The following is a 16,756-nucleotide window of genomic DNA, read 5'->3' as shown; positions in this document are numbered from 1 at the left end:
CTTCCCGCCGGGTCTCCAATTCCCACTCCCTGGTTTTGTCAGACTAGCAGAACATGCGCTAGTCAGAGTAGACAAGGTCCCGAAGGAGACAGTGATCTTCCTTAGGGACCAAGCTCAAGCTGTTTGGGTTCGCACCCTCTCCGACTGGGGTTGTGCTAATACTAGACTAACGCCACATAAAGGTAGCTTTTACCATGTTTGCGACTCCAAACGGAGTTCCGTCGCCCTGTACATCCAAGGTGGCGGAAATAACTTTGCAAGCGGTGGCGGAGGATAAGCCCCAACCAGTGCTAAAAGAGACAGCGGCTACCTCTCTACTCTTCCCCACAGGTGTGGAGTTTTGGAACGACGCTCCGGCTACGTTTACAGCAGGTAAACTTGACCCGGATTGCGCTTCCACCCTATTCTCTGAGAAGCAACCTAGGATTCCGGACCACTTGGTTAAAGCGGAATTCGAGGCAAGGACCAGACTAGGAAGATCTATCAACTCCGTCACTGTGGCGGAGTTGGTAGCATCAACATACACCGACGAACAGTTGTTCTGGGTCCTGACGAAAGCTCTACTACAGACTTTCCAAACGAACCTGTACGACTTCGCGATGGCGAGACAAGCATGCAGAAGCATGTCCTGGCGGGTGCCTCTATAAGGCACGAGCCTAATAGGCTCATAAAGTCATCAGTATGGGGAGAAAATTTATTCCCGAAAGACAAAGTCAACAACGTCTTTCATGAGGCATCCAGAGCCAACCAGAGTCTTCGGGTCCGTTGGGGACTCCCTTTCAAACGGAAGTTTGAGGGCCCCGGACACCAAACCAGACCCAAGAAGAGCCCAAGGAGATTTAATCCCCACCAGGCCTCCTGTCCTCAGGCGGTCGTGCAAGCGGTTCCAGTATCCCAGGTTGGCAAGTCTTCAACATCTAAGGCTTAACCGCGGCAACAGTTTGTCTTAGTACAAACTCCGCCGGCTCAACAGCCTTCGACTTCCACAGCCATAATGACCTCCCCAGCCTTCAACCCTGCCTATGAAGCGTGGGATCTATTTCACAGCTACAATAGGCATGTCGGAAGTAGCAGGGCCAGAGGTGGCTCCCGGCTACGAGGCGGACCAAGGGGTAGAGGCTTCCGCAGAGGTAGAGGTAGCAGACCTGCAGCCAACCAGGGAAAGCCTGCAGGTGGGAGGGAGATTATCTCTCTTCCGGGACCATTGGACCTTCAGTCCACGGGCCCACAGCATAGTCTCAAAAGGTCTGGGGTGGAAATGGGAGAAAGGGGCCCCTCCACCAATCAGTTTTTATCAGATGCCAACAGCAGACCTTATAGACTATACCAAAGATCTCCTGCAGAAGAAGGCTATAAAGAAAAACGTCTAAAGTTTCAACGAAGTCTGTTCAGTGTCCCAAAGGACTCCAACAAAAGAAGAGTGATTCTGGACTTGTCCCGTCTCAACTCATACATTCATTGTGACAGGTTTCGCATGCTGACCGTCTCGCAGGTGCGGACCTTACTTCCCCGTGGGGCCGTCACCACCTCTATAGATCTTACAGACGCTTACTATCATGTTCCAATAGCAAGGAACTTCTCTCCGTACCTAGGCTTCAAGCTAGGAAAGCAGGCTTACTCATTCAGAGTCATGCTGTTTGGGGTCAACATTGCGCCCAGGATATTCACCAAAATAGGAAAGACGATAGTTCAAGAACTAAGAACGAAGGGGGTAATGTTAGTATCCTATGTAGATGACTGGCTCATTTGGGCAGCCAGCGTCGACGAGTGCCGCAAATCAACAGCCAAGGTGATAAAATTCTTGGAATCTCTGGGTTTCCAGATAAACAAGGAAAAATCTCGGCTCATTCCGGCTTCCCGCTTCCAATGGCTGGGAATCCAATGGGACCTAAACAAACACAAGCTATCTCTTCCACCCAAGAAGGTCAAGGAGATAGCGAAGGCTATGTAACAGTTTCTCAAGAATAAAAAGGCTTCTCGGCGTACCCAAGAGAGAATCCTAGGTTCGCTACAGTTTGCGTCGGTGATGGACATCCTATTGAAAGCCAAATTGAAGGATATCAATCGAGTCTGGAGGAAGAGAGCCAACATCAATCTCAGGGACAAGATCTCGATAATTCCACCCATTTTGACAAAAAGGCTTCGTCCATGGACGAAACACCAGAACCTGGCCAAGTCAGTACCACTGCAATTCCCTCCGCCATCTCTAACCATCCTCACGGACGCATCTCTGAGCGGCTGGGGAGGATATTCGCAATACAAGAAAGTACACAGAACGTGGTCGGATATGTTCCACATCAATATTCTAGAAGCAATGGCAGTTTTCCTGACCCTATAAGGCTAGTCTCGGACAGTTTAGTAGTAGTCCACTGCATAAACAGAGGAGGCTCCAGGTCAAGCAAACTAAATCACGTATTGATAGCAATATTTTCATTGGCGGCAAAAAATCATTGGCACCTGTCAGCAACTCACCTGGCAGGAGTAAAGAATGTTATCGCAGACGCCTTTTCCAGGACAACTCCGCTGGAATCGGAGTGGTCCCTGGACAGGAAGTCATTCCGGTGGATTTGCAATAAAATCCCGGACCTTCAAGTAGACCTATTCGCCACGGAATCCAACCACAAACTACCATGTTACGTGGCACCCAACCTGGACCCTCTAGCTTACGCCACAGATGCGATGTCTATAGATTGGAACAATTGGCAGAAGATTTACCTTTTTCCACCTGTGTCAGAGGACAAGTAGCATTAGTGGCACCCAACTGGCCAAAGAGCAACTGGTTTCCGCTTCTTATAGAACTGAATCTCCGGCCCAAAATGGATCCCCCCCGTCCAGAACTGACACAGGTAGTACAAACTCAGACTGTGTCAGCTTCCTCAAGAGTTCTGAGTGCCCTAACTTTATGGACTTCATGAAGTTTGCGGCCCAAAGGGACGCTAGTATTGATCCCCTAAACATCTTATTCATAGAATCAGATAAAAGAGAATCAACACTCAGGCAATATCATTTGATTCAGCAGTAAAGAAGTTGACCATTTTTCTAAAGGATTCAGCTGCTCATAAGATGACCAAAAATCTAGCAATCTCGTTCTTTAGAACTCTATTTGAGAAAGGCCTAGCCGCTAGTACCATTACTACAATCAAATCAGCCTTAAGGAAGATTTTTCAGATTGGTTTTAATATTAACTTGTCAGATTCATACTTCTCTTCGATTCCAAGAGCATGTGCCCGTCTGAGACCCCAATAGACCGCCCTCATACGGTCTCTTGGTTTTTGAATGACGTACTTAAATTAGCCTCAGACACTAATAATGAGTCATGCTCATATACAACCCTTCTTAGAAAGACCTTATTCTTAATGGCCCTGGCCTCAGATGCCAGAATATCTGAACTCTTGGCTCTCTCTAGAAATCCGAGCCATGTTGAATTCTTCCCGTCGGGTGAAGTATTACTATCCCCAGATCGGAAGTTCTTGGCTAAGAATGAGGACCCACAAAACAGATGGGCTCCATGGAAAATTATTCCTCTGACACAGGACACATCATTGTGTCCTGTCGTTACCCTTAAATCCTTTTTAGCCAGGACTTCCGAAAAATCTTCAGGGCTCCCTTTTCATTAGAGAGAAAGGTGGTACGATTTCTCTTAAAGGTATTAGACAACAAATACTCTACTTTATTAAACAGGCCAACCTGGATTTAGTCCTACACGTCCATGACATCCGAGCAGTGGCTACCGCCATTAATTATTTTCACAATATGAATTTCGAAGACCTGAAGAAATATACGGGTTGGAAATCTCCAGCAGTATTTAAATGTCACTATCTCAAAAACTTAGAGGCCCTTAAATTCCCAACAGTGGCTGCAGGGAGCATGGTCTCCCCTGAATGACCGAGTCTTATCAACTCCTTCCCTTAGCCTTTGGTCATTTCTTTCCCTTAATACTCTCTCCTTCCTACCTGCCTCTCTTGTATTCCCTGCCAAACCTCTCTTCCGGGCCGGGCTGGTTCGTTTGCCATCCCGCCACCGGAACATGTATATAGTATTGAGACCATATTGGTTTTACGGAGCTGTCTGTATATACCCTTGTATATTGCTTCAGATACCATGCTTTTATATTGTCTTATTATATTATCTAATTATTACTAGTTCTAAGCCATAGTTTAAGTTCCAGTGTAATTAGTAAATAAGTAAATTTCCTGCCTTATTACAGTGCATTAACTTTATTCTTTAAGTGAACCTTAGGTTTCATTATCCCCTTTTATATACTTGTTTGGTATCTGATAAGCTTGGACGGGAATTCTCCGATACTTTTTCACCGGCAGACACAGGTCGAACCCAGAAAAGGGATTTTGACGAAGGAAAAATCTATTTCTGGGGGAAGACCTGTGTCGCCCGGTGAACCCATCCCTTCTTCTTCTTTCCCCACCCTTAACCAGTCCAAGCTTGGGGGTCTATTTGTGATGGTAATTGCTTCATAGCAAAGAAAGATAAAGGAAAGGAGAACGCATTTTCGAGAAGTTCGGCAGCAAGGAGGTTTTCGCGCCACTGTTGGAGGCGCCTATGTTCGTGGTTGTTCCAGAATCGGCAGGAGTGTTGTGGATCTCATCGTTACGTGAGAAACGCCGCGATTTCTGATGCAATACCTCGTCTAGATTCATCTAAGAAGTTCTAGAAATCCCTGGAGTCGGTGACGTTCGCCGAAGACTCCGCCCCCAGAGTGCTGTATAAATACGATGAACGAACTTTGGAGGACAGTGATCGTAAGAGAGAGAGAGATCGTAAAAGAGAGATCACCAGTTAGTCACAGAGAGCCACAGATCAGATTATCAGTGAGAGATCAGCAGCAGCAGAGATCTTCCGTGAGATACGAGAAAAAGGAACCGACGAAGTATCAATCAAAAGAAGAGTTGTTCGAGAGTTGGTTGGCTATTGGTCTAGTCGTCTTCAGGTGTGGTCTACCGTGTTATCTCGACGTCGAGCAGACTTCAAAGAAGAAAAGGTCCTGTTACAGGTGTTGAGGAATTCCTGCCTTACAAGATTAGTTTCTGCAATACGGAGCCAAGAGGGTGTCCGCAATCGCCGACCTACATTTATGAAGCCACCTCTTCGAAGTGCCAAACTGTTTAGCAAGTATTCTTATTACCTCACGGTTTCCCCCAGTTCATGCAGTATAAGATTCTATCGTTTTATGTAAATAGGAGATACCATTCTGCATTTACCTTTGTTAGTAAGCTTGTAAATAAACCTTTGTTGTGTTAGTGTTTCTTTCTATATTCGTATCCCCAGTTTCAGCTGTTTGTGTTGATATAGATATATTTTTTTATTTTTATTTTATATTGAACCTGAAGCAGACCTCCCTCAGAGGCCGTAACATTGTCTCTGAGATCTGTGGGTCCGTAACACTATTCCAGGAATGAAGATGGTGCGCGGGTAGTAGTAGTAGTAGTAGTAGTAGCGAGAGGAAGGTAAGGGGAGTAATCTTTGTAACGGCTCTAGCCTTTGTAACGGTTCTTGCCATGGGAGGGATTTTGGAAAGGAATCCTCTTATTGGCAGAAGAACTGTGAGTAGTGGCTTCCACTCGCCCTTATACTTTATACTGACGCCCTTTGGGTGCTCGCGCTGAGGGTACTGAGGGTAGTAACTTCAGCATACCATGCTAGCTTTTTCTCTGGTATATTTAGGATCTATTTATACTTAGAAAAGTGAGCTACAGGAACTTTTCACTGGGCGACACAGGTCTTCCCCAAGAAATAGATTTTTCCTTCGTCAAAATCCCTTTATCAGATTCGTACTCCTCATCTATCCCTAGAGCCTGTGCTCGTCTGAGACCAGTAAACCGACCTCATACTGTCTCCTGGTTTTTAAATGACGTGTTCAAGTTAGCTTCAGACACTGATAATGAATCATGCTCATATATATCCCTTCTCAGGAAAGCATTATTTTTACAGAGCCTGGCCTCAGGTGCCAGAATATCTGAACTATCGGCTCTCTCTAGAGAACCAAATCATATCGATTTCCTCCTGTCAGGAGAAGTTCTGTTTTCTCCGGACCTGAAATTCTTGGCAAAGAATGAAGACCCTCAGAACAGATGGTCTCCGTGGAAGATTGTTCCCCTTCCACAGGACCCATCTTTATGTCCAGTCATTACTTTAAAGTCTTATCTTGACAGGACTTCTTCTAATAGGTCTTCAGGCCCCCTTTTTATTAGAGAGAATGTTGGAACCATTTCTTTGAAGGCCATCAGACAACAATTTCTTTATTTTATTAAACAAGCTAACCCGGATTCAGTTCCTAAGGTCCATGATATCCGAGCAGTGGCCACCTCATTAATTATTTTCATCATACGAACTTTGATGATCTCAAAAAGTATACGGGTTGGAAATCTCCGACAGTATTTAAACGCCACTATCAAAAGTCTCTAAAGACCCTTAAATATTCTGCAGTGGCCGCAGGGAATGTTATCTTCCCTGATACAGCCTAATTATGTATGTAGTAATGTTGTATATTATCACTAATATTGCTATTAACCTTCTTACGCCGAAGGGGTATAACAAAAATCGTCTCCCATATGCCAAGGTGGTCTCGGAGTGAGCGCCAAAGCGGAAAAAATATTTTTTTCAAAAAATCACAGCGCGCTTAGTTTTTAAAATAAAGAGTTCATTTTTGGCTCCTTTTTTGTCATTGCGTGAAGTTTAGTATGCAACCTATCAGAAATGAAAAATATATCATTATCATATATAAATAATGCGATATATGATAGCGCGAAAACAAATTTTCATATATAATTGTATTCAAATCGCGCTGTGAGCAAAACGGTTATAGCTAACGAGTTAATGTCTTTTTCGTTGTATTGTACACTAAATTGCGATCATTTTGGTATATAACACATTGTAAAACTATCAAAGCAACACAGAGAAAATATTACCACAAAATGATGCATGAATTCATAATGCGAGGATGTAAAAAAATGTTTTATTAAAAAATTCACCATAAATCTAAATATTGTTCTAGAGACTTCCAATTTGTTTCAAAATGAAGATAAATGATTGAATATTACTATACTGTAAGAGTTTTAGCTTACAATTGCAGTTTTTGACCATTTCGGATGAGTTAAATTTGACTGAATGTCGAATCTTTTTTATATATTTTTTTATATGCAAATATTTCGAAAATGAGAAAAGCTACAACCTTCAATTATTTTTTGTTGTATTCTACATGAAAATGCACACATTTTCATATATAAAACTCTATGAAACACCTAATATGAAACGGAGCAAATACAACGATAATGCGACGTACCCATTTCGGAGATTTGCGGCGGAGAATCCGCGTACGGAGGGAAGGAAAGTTTTTTTTTAATTTCACCATAAATCTAAATATTGTGTAGAGACTTCAAATTTGTTTCAAAATCAAGATAAATGACTGAATATTACTAGACTGGAAGAGTTTTAGCTTACAATTCCGTTTTTCGACCATTTCGGTAGAGTCAAAGTTGACCGAACGTGGTTTCTTTCTATTTATAGCTATCTATATGCAAATATTTCGAAAATGAGAAAAGCTACAACCTTCAAAATTATTTATTGTTGTATTCTACACAAAATTGTGCACATTTTCATATATAAAACTTTATGTAACAGCTAATTTAAAATGGTGTAAACATTACGACAATCGGACGAAAACTTTTCTCATTTTTTTTGGAAGAGTTACCGCGCGGACGTAAGGAAAATGTTTTTTTTTTCATAAATTCACCATAAATCGAAATATTGTGCTGGAGACTTCCAATTTGTTGCAAAATGAAAGTAAATGATTGAATATTACTAGAATATAAGAGTTTTAGCTTACAATTGCATTTTTTTACCATTTCAGTAGAGTCAAAAGTTGACAGAAGGTGAAATTTTGGCACTTATCGTTTATATGAAAATATTTCAAAACTGATAAAAGCTACAACCATAGGTTGTTTTTAGTTGTATTGTACATGAAATTGTGCACATTTCCATATATAAAACTTTATGTAACAGAAAATTTAAAATGGTGCAAACATTACGACAATCGCACAAAAAAATTTATCGGAAGAGTTACCGCGCGGACGTAAGGAAGTTTTTTTCATAGATTCACCATAAATCGAAATATTGTGCTAGAGACGTCCAATTTGTTGCAAAATCAAGGTAAATGATTGAATATTACTAGAATATATGAGTTTTAGCTTACAATTGTGTTTTTTGACCATTTCGGTAGTCAAAGTTGACCAAAGGTTGAAATTTTGGCACTTATCGTTACTTATATGAAAATATTTCAAAACAGATAAAAGCTACAATCATGAGTATTTTTTAGTTGTATTCTACATGAAATTGCGCACATTTTCATATATAATACTCCATGTAACGGCTAATTTAAAATGGTGCAAAAATTATGTCAAAGTGACGAAATAATTTCTGAGATGTGTCACTGATACTTTTTAGTGCGATAAGAAAGAAATTCGCGCTTGTGCGCCTGCGTAACGATTGTAAACAAAACAATGCCTTGATCTGTGAGCTCCCAGCATCCCCCAAGGCGCGTGATTCAAAAGTTTTCAGCTGGTAGGCCTTATAAGTATTTTTCCGCGAACTTTTAAAAAACTTTTTTATGTCGATGTTTAATAAGTCCAATCGGCACCCGGGAGACAATTTATGTCGACGTTTAATACGTCCAATCAGCGTAAGAGGGTTAACTACCTTTTGGCACTCCCTCTCACCTACCTGCCTCGCTTGTTTTCCCTCCCTTTTTGCCCTTTTTTGTTGTGGACCGGATTGCTTATCAACCCGCTCCTGTTCTTGTAAATAGTAAGGTAATGGTATGAACTTTGTCATGTAAATTTTATATGTGTTATTTACTCCTGGTATTTTGTACCCTTGTCTGGGATCATTAAAACAATGATTGTAAGAAAATTTTATTTTTCCTTTTATATATGAAAATTTTGTTTTGCTCTCTAATTACCAAGCTTATATGACCAATTCTCTGTTACTATTTCACTGGGCGACACAGGTCAATCCCAGAAAAGGGATTTTGACAAAGGAAAATTCTTTCTGGGTGAGGACCTGTGTCGCCCAGTGAACCCATCCCAATCTTTCCTTTTCCCCACCCTTTAGCTGGCCCAAGCTTGGGTGCGTAATTCAGGAATGAAGATTCTTGGCAGAAGTAGTGGTGGCGAACGGAAGGTGGCTGTGTAACGGCACCTCTCTGGCGAGGGATTTTGAGAGAGGAGAGATCTAACTGGCAGAGTATCTGTGGCAATGGCTTCCATTCGCCCGTGCTATACCGACGCCCTATGAGGGTGAGCGAGCTGGGGGTAGTAACCCCAGCATTCCATATGGCTTTTTTCTCTGGTATATTTAGCATTTACTTATACCTAGAAATGAGTGCTATAAGGAAATTTCACTGGGCGACACAGGTCCTCACCCAGAAATAGATTTTTCCTTTGTCAAAATCCCTTAAGTATGTGTTCTAATCTGTTTATTTGTTGTGATACACATATTTCTTTGTTTGATTGGATTAAAGACCTTATGTTGTAAAGGAAAAAATATATCCATTGGTGTTGTGTTTTGTGTATACATTGATGTACAGTGTGTCCCCCTTATTCGCAGGGGATGTGTAGTTGAAACCCCTATAATAACAGTGAAAACAGCCTATTTTTTAGTTTAAACTCAAGAAAAACCCACAAAAAATTTTTATACTTGGTTTTTTTAATAGTTTATCACAAAAAGTTCATTTTATGAGAAAAAAAAAGGGGGAATTTCTGGATATTTCTCATAGAAAAATACCGTGCATAGGTAAATTTTCTGTGATTAATGGGGGGAAATGTTCCCGAGAGAAATTTGCGAATGTATGTGTCTGCGAATACGGGGGTCCACTGTACTATGTTTTGTATATGAAATTGCAGATACAGGGTATGTATAAATATTGATGTACGTACTGTTTTTTGTATACTGAATTGTAAATGTAGACTCATTCTTTTGAAATGCAAATTGCTTGTGTTTAGTTTGGTTTTGTAGATTACGTAGCCGAAGAAAATTGATGAAAGCTTGTGTGTGTATGTGTGTGTGTGATAGCGGTATATTTTCCTTAGAAATTCCCTATTTTTCAAAGAAGTAAGTTTCATTGTATTTCATGTACATATATCTACATTTTTCATTTGCTCTGACTTTGGTAACCTTGAGTTGTACAGGGACCAAATTCCATTGCACAAGAACACCACAACTCTCTCTTCTTCAAAATTCCCATCGAGAAAAGGGAAGCAAGTTCAAAAGAACTCCTCCTCACTGCCTTGTCCGCACAGGACAAAACCCTAACCAATTTGAAGCGAAGTCTTGCACTAGAGCAGGGTAGTCCTCCATCTTGTTTGCCAATGCTCCTACGGTCCAGTTAAGGAAACTAAAAGAAATCTCTAGAACTCTGAATAGTTTTTCACCAGATGCTCCAGCTCTGGGAAAGAGAAGAAGATCTTGGCCAAAGCAAATGCTGAACATCTCAAGGTATCAGCTAAACCACAGATGTCTCACTGGGAGGAGGCAGACACTCCCAAGGAGGGGGGCTTCTCCAGTGACATAAAACCTATACCTCTTAAGAAGTTTCTAAGGGGGAAATGCAAATGTAGCTTTTCACTGATCCCTCTTGCCAGACAACCACTCCTCAACCTCTCAAAGAATACTTCAAAGAGGAGGAAAAGACTAACTTAGGGAGTCCAAAAGTGTCAGGAGTCCACTTCCTCATGAGAAAAGTTGAGGCTGGAGAATCCGGAGTAGCAGGTTCAAAGAAGTCTGGGAAGTTGGCAAGGAAGAACTTCAACAAAGCAAAATAGGCTGAGCAAGGGGCTGTCTCCTGATCCAATTCATCTTCTTCAGAAGAAATCGGGGACAACAAATTGTTCTTACAATGTGAAACCACAGGTTTCTTAAGAAAGCCCATAAGCTCTTCAAGCTAGCGTTTGATCGGCGCTAAAGAAGAATCCTCATGAGCTGAAGAAGGAGAAGCAGGCAAAGGAGGGGTGGGCGTTCAAATTCTGGCACCGAATGTCCCGCTACTGGTGCCAAGTGCCAAGGGGCAGACACTGAACAGACTGGAGCGGGCACCAAGTGTTCAGGTGTTGGCGCCAAGCAGTCTGACTCAGGAACCAAGCGAATAGGAGTGGGCGCCAAACGTCTGGAAGGAGATGGGGGCTCTAAGAGATGAAACAGCTCTTAGCTGCATAAGACAGGCGCTTGAGGGAGACATCATGGTACCTATGAGACAGAGTGGGGCTCTCAAGACCAGTAAAAGACTCTGGGCTATCCCAGAACTGGAGATGATGAGCTAATTTGGGAGCAGGCGCAGAAACACCAAAACTGCATGAAGGGTCTGGACTAACGCTGATCTCTCTGTACTTCTTGATAGGTAGAGGAGGGCTGTCTGCAGTGGCAGCGTCTCTTCAAAGGCCGAGACAATGAAGAATGACGTCGATGGAGCTTCCTGTCTAGTGAGGAGTCCTCTGAATCCAACGAAAACCTGTCAACACCAAATGAGAAGTCTTTTCAATGGTGCTCTGTCAACGTCTGGGGACAATCAACAGGCTAGACTGTCTGTGGGCAAAACCCACTGGTCTCCCTTGGACTTCGACTTCCAGTATGTCTTCTCCCCGGTGCAGGGGAGTGGGACAGGGACCTTCCATCTAGGAGCACCAGCAGGATGAACAGTCACTTCCTTGGAATGCAATCCACTATCACTGGGCAAGGCACTGGCACTTGAAGCACTGAAAGGAACCAAAAGAGGTACACAACTCCATCACAGCATTAGCAAGACACTAACATTTCTTGTCAAACTTTGACTCTAGACTGGCAATGGGGTTAGGATTAGAAGCATGGGAACTTGGAATCAGAGTCTAAGGTATTTTAAAGAGTAGGAGGGCTGAGGATTGGGAACATAACAGGAAGTTGAGAAGAAACGGAAAAATCTTCTCCTGCCTTCCTCTTCCTATCTGTTACGTTTATCTAGATGTGGTTTTAAAATCTTCCACTCAACATCCTTCCAATCCTTACATTCTGAACAGGTAAGCTCTTTAGAGCATTCTTGCCCCCCTATACTCACACTAGTGTGAGTCATGTGAAAGTTTTGTCAATCTAGTTTTACACCCTTCAATAATATCTAATACTTACTTGAAGAGCTAAAGTCCAACATCATGAAAGCTAGAATATAGCAAACTAGGCTAAACCACCATAAAATGAACTGAATACATCAACAAATATAGGATAAAATTGCAAAGAATGACGAAAATGACTGCAAAAAACCACTGAAGTTAGTCAGGAGCCAGCAGAAAACTAATTGAAGTTCTCTGCAGTTTTGTACCTATCAGTCCTGAAAGTGGGCGGGTCCTGTTTACCTACACAAGCGATGGTGGTGCCACTGCTAAATTTGAATTCTGGACTGCTGTGGTAGGAAGCTTGCAGCTATGTGTAATTGCTTGGTAAGTCACATGTTAAAAGTCCTAAATACCTGTGACAACACTATTGGCAAGCAATACCCATAAGTAGTAGTTCTGCATGAAAGTACTTCTTTAACCACTTGAAAAGAGCCTAGATATTAAGGATAACTTGGTAACTTTTTCTATCAGAAAATCCACTTAGTTTCATTATAAAAACCCTACAAAGGAAATAATGACCTTTAGTAAACACCAAGGCTCATCAATCAAGCACAATTGGGAACTATTAATGCAGCTATATTTTTGTAAACATAAAATTATTCTAACCCGATTTACCCATTCAGTAACTTTAAATTATCTATCAGTGTTAAAAAGTTATTGACTAATGAGTTTCAATATCAAAATTGTCCAATATTATTACATTAATGCTATTATTGCTTTGTCAGACATGATAAAACAGCATGGCAAATACAATATAGCCTAGTGATGTAATCTTAACTTATCACCTTGCAGGAAATCCACACAATCCCAATTGTAACAAATACCTACCTGGTAAAATGTGAAGGAACTAGAACTTTTCACTGAGTCTTAAAACTATGTACTAAGCTTTAAATTTGTTGTTATGATCAAATTTTGAGCAACCACTGGGGTTATGTGAATTCTGTGACAAACTAGAATGTAGTGAGGGATTTAGCTGACATACACAACCTTCATGTCCTGAGTCATTTATATTCTATCACTGCGCCAACAAGCAACATTTTTGCCAGGATCAACTATAACAATTCTTTGAGACTGGCTAGTCTGTCTTATGGAGCCCCGAGGGACCATGAGTGTAACTCCTTTGCGCACTAACAGCAGCTATGCTATCCAAAATATAAAATACAACAACCATTGGTGTGTTCATAGCTTCATCTCTTCTGAAATGCCAGGTAATGGCACCATTCACATCATTAATCTGTCTTATATCAGGTAATTCCAACAGTAGTTGATGTAGAACTGTTTTTGTTACAATTTCCTTGCTCTGAACCTAGTTTGGTTATTAACCCTTAAACGCCGGTTGGACGTATTAAATGTCGATGAAAATTTTCTGTTGGGTGCCGAATTGACGTACGAAACGTCAACGCAAAAAAATTTTTTTTTTAAATTCACGGAAAAATAGTTATAGGCCTACTTGGCGAAAACTTATGAATCACGCACCTTGAGGGATGCTGGGAGTTCACGGATCAAGCTGTTGTTTTGTTTACAATCGTTACCCAGCCGCGCAAGCACGAATTTCTTTCTTCTTGCAATAAAGAGTATCAGCGACATCTCAGAAATTATTTCGTCACTTTGACATAATTTTTGCACATTTTATATTAGCCGTTACATAGTTTTATATATGAAAATGCGTGCAATTTCATGGAGAATACAACAAAAAACAACCCATGGTTGCAGCTATTATCAGTTTTGAAATATTTTCATATAAATAACAATAAGTGCCAAAATTTCAACCTTTGGTCAACTTTAACTCTACCGAAATGGTCAAAAAACGCAATTGTAAGCTAAAACTCTTATACTCTAGTAATATTCAATCATTTACCTTTATTTTGCAACAAATTGGAAGTCTCTAGCACAATATTTAGATTTATGGTGAGTCTATGAAAAAAACTGTTTCCTGACGTCTGCGCTGTAACTCTTCCGAAAAAATAAGAAATTTTTTCATCCCATTGTCGTAATGTTTGCACCGTTTTATATTAACCGTTTAATAAAGTTTTATATATGAAAATGTGCACAATTTCATGTGGAATACAACAACAAACAACCCATGGTTGTAGCTTTCATCAGTTTTGAAATATTTTCATATAAATAAGAATAAGTGCCAAAATTTTAACCTTCGGTTGACTTTGACTCCCCCAAAAGGGTAAAAAAGCGCAATTGTAAGCTAAAACTATTACATTCTAGTAATATTCAATCATTTACCATTATTTTGCAACAAATTGGAAGTCTATAGCACAATATTTCGATTTATGGTGAACTTATGAAAAAAAACTTTTTCCTTGCGTCCACGCGGTAACTCTTCCGAAAAAAATCATAAATTTTTTCGTCCGATTATCTTAATGTTTGCACCATTTTATATTACCCGTTACATTACATAAAGTTTTATATATGAAAATGTGCGCAATTTCATGTAGAAAACAAAAAAAACAACAACCCATGGTTGTAGCTTTTATCAGTTTTGAAATATTTTCAAATAAATAATGATAAATAGAAAAAATTTGACCTTCGGTCAAATTTAACTAGACCGAAATGGTCGCAAACTGCAATTGTAAGCTACAACACTTACAGTCTAGTAATATTCAATCAATTACCTTCATTTTGCAACAAACGGGAAGTCTCTAGCACAATATTTCGATTTATGGTGAATTTTTGAAAACAACTTTTTTTACGTCCACGCGTTACGAATTCATGCATCATATTGTGATAATATTTTCTCTGTGTTGCTTTGATCGTTTTACAATTTGTTATACACCAAAATCATTGCAATTTAGTGTCCAATACAACGAAAAATAATTAACTCATTAGCTTTAACCGTTTTGCTCACAGTGCGATTTGTATACAATTATATATGAAATTTTTTTTAGCGCTGTCATATATATTCCAATATTTATATATGATAATGATATTTTTTCATTTCTGATGGTTGCATGCTAAACTTCTGGCAATGACAAAAAAAGGAGCCCAAAATTAACTCTTAATCTTGAAAATTAATCGTGCTGTGATTTTTTGAAAAAAACTTTTATTCCGCTTTGGCGCTCACTCGCAAACGCCGTTGGCATACGGGAGACACTTTTGGAAATACCGGCTTGGCGTTTAAGGGTTAAGATGCACGGGTGCCTGTGGCACATGTTATTTATTTAGAGGCTGCTATTAAAACTCCTCTTAATCAATGCTTTTCTAAAAAGTGCAAGTTGAGGTGTTCTAGCCTTCTTTGATATAAGATTGGTTGTTCATGCCTGTAAAGTTTCTGCTCTCTCCATACTTCTCCTGGGACAACAACCCAAACTGAAGTGCATACTCTAAGTGGGGTATAAATACTGCATAGCATAAGGTTAGTTTTTTTTTTCCTAGCAGTAAATTGATATTTAATTTATACTAATATTTTATGAGCTTTTCAACTTCTATACTTTTCTTGGAGGGTTTTATTCACAAGTGATACTGTCTTCTACAACTTTCTCATCATGGCAATTCTTTACCTTCTTGATAATTAAGATACATTTGGCATTCATGTTTTTAAAACCTATACACATAACATAGCACTTATCTAAGTTGAATGGCATGTCATTTTCATGAACATTTGACTCTTTTCTCCAGATTTTCTCATAACTTTTTTATTTCTATATCATTATCACCACTAATTACCATATTCATGTATCAGCAACCTCGCTTAGTTTGCTAGTCAACCAACCATAATTCCAAATCATTTAGGTTGACAATGAAGAGCAAAGACCCAAAACCAAACCTTAGGGCACAGTAATTTTGATATGTTTTACCAACGAGAGGATGTCCCACTAATAATAGTTCTTAGTTTTGTGATATCTCATTAGTCCTCTAACCAATCTCCAGCTTCTTCTATGATACTTAGTCTTTTGCCACAGAAAAGAAAATGTAAAATAATAAAATCTCTTTCAGCAAAATTGTGAATGTTTAAAAAAAAATACTAACCGTGAACTAATACGTGCCAAAGTTCTACATGGCATAAATTTATGCCAAACAGGTAACACTGATCTCTGGAAAAGTAGTATGTTACACCATCTTCTGATTCCAATTTTCCCATGTTGCAATATATTTCTATCACCCTCCCAGCATTATACTTCTTACCATTTTCTCTGTTACCTAAAAATATATAAAAATTATGTCAGGGTTCAAACTTTATATAAAGCACTTACAGAATGTAAACTAACTGGAAAGGCCTGTGATCAAAATCAATGAACTACAGAAAACTTCCCAATATTTCTAGAATGAAGCTAAAGCCAATGATTATGAAAATAAAGTATGTATTAATCACCTATGCACAAAAAAGCAATGACAAGACATGGTACTGTTTTGTTCTTTATTTAGAGTGTTGGTGAAGGATCCATCTGACTACAGTAGTAAGCATTTTTTAGCTAATGAATTTCTACTAAAAAAGAAAAGAAAAAAAATTCCCTTAAGTACATATTTTACTTAAAACGTAAGATGAATTTTCATACAGTAAAAACTCAGATAAAATTGTTTATATATATATATATATATATATATATATATATATATATATATATCTATATATATATATATATATATATATATATATA

At 39.6% G+C, this 16,756-nt stretch overlaps 1 protein-coding gene across 12 annotated transcripts in view; it reads right to left on the bottom strand.

The window, feature by feature from the left end:
* Positions 1–16,756, bottom strand: part of LOC135196216 (uncharacterized) — a 227,520-nt gene that overhangs the window by 108,512 nt on the left and 102,252 nt on the right. For 11 of the 12 annotated variants that reach the window (XR_010310347.1, XR_010310346.1, XM_064222851.1 and 8 more), the window contains exon 3: positions 16,128–16,298. The exons of the other annotated variant lie outside the window; for it this stretch is intronic. Coding sequence is in view for 9 of the 11 variants with exons in the window: in XM_064222851.1 (XP_064078921.1) it covers positions 16,128–16,298 (171 nt within the window). In the remaining 2 variants the exon portion in view is untranslated. The remainder of the gene's footprint in view (positions 1–16,127; positions 16,299–16,756) is intronic. 12 annotated transcript variants of the gene reach the window in all.

Source organism: Macrobrachium nipponense, chromosome 17 (genome assembly GCF_015104395.2).
Source record: "Macrobrachium nipponense isolate FS-2020 chromosome 17, ASM1510439v2, whole genome shotgun sequence".
Classification (NCBI taxonomy): domain Eukaryota; kingdom Metazoa; phylum Arthropoda; class Malacostraca; order Decapoda; family Palaemonidae; genus Macrobrachium; species Macrobrachium nipponense.
Note: the sequence above shows the minus strand (reverse complement) of the source record. Positions and strands in the feature narration are given on the sequence as shown.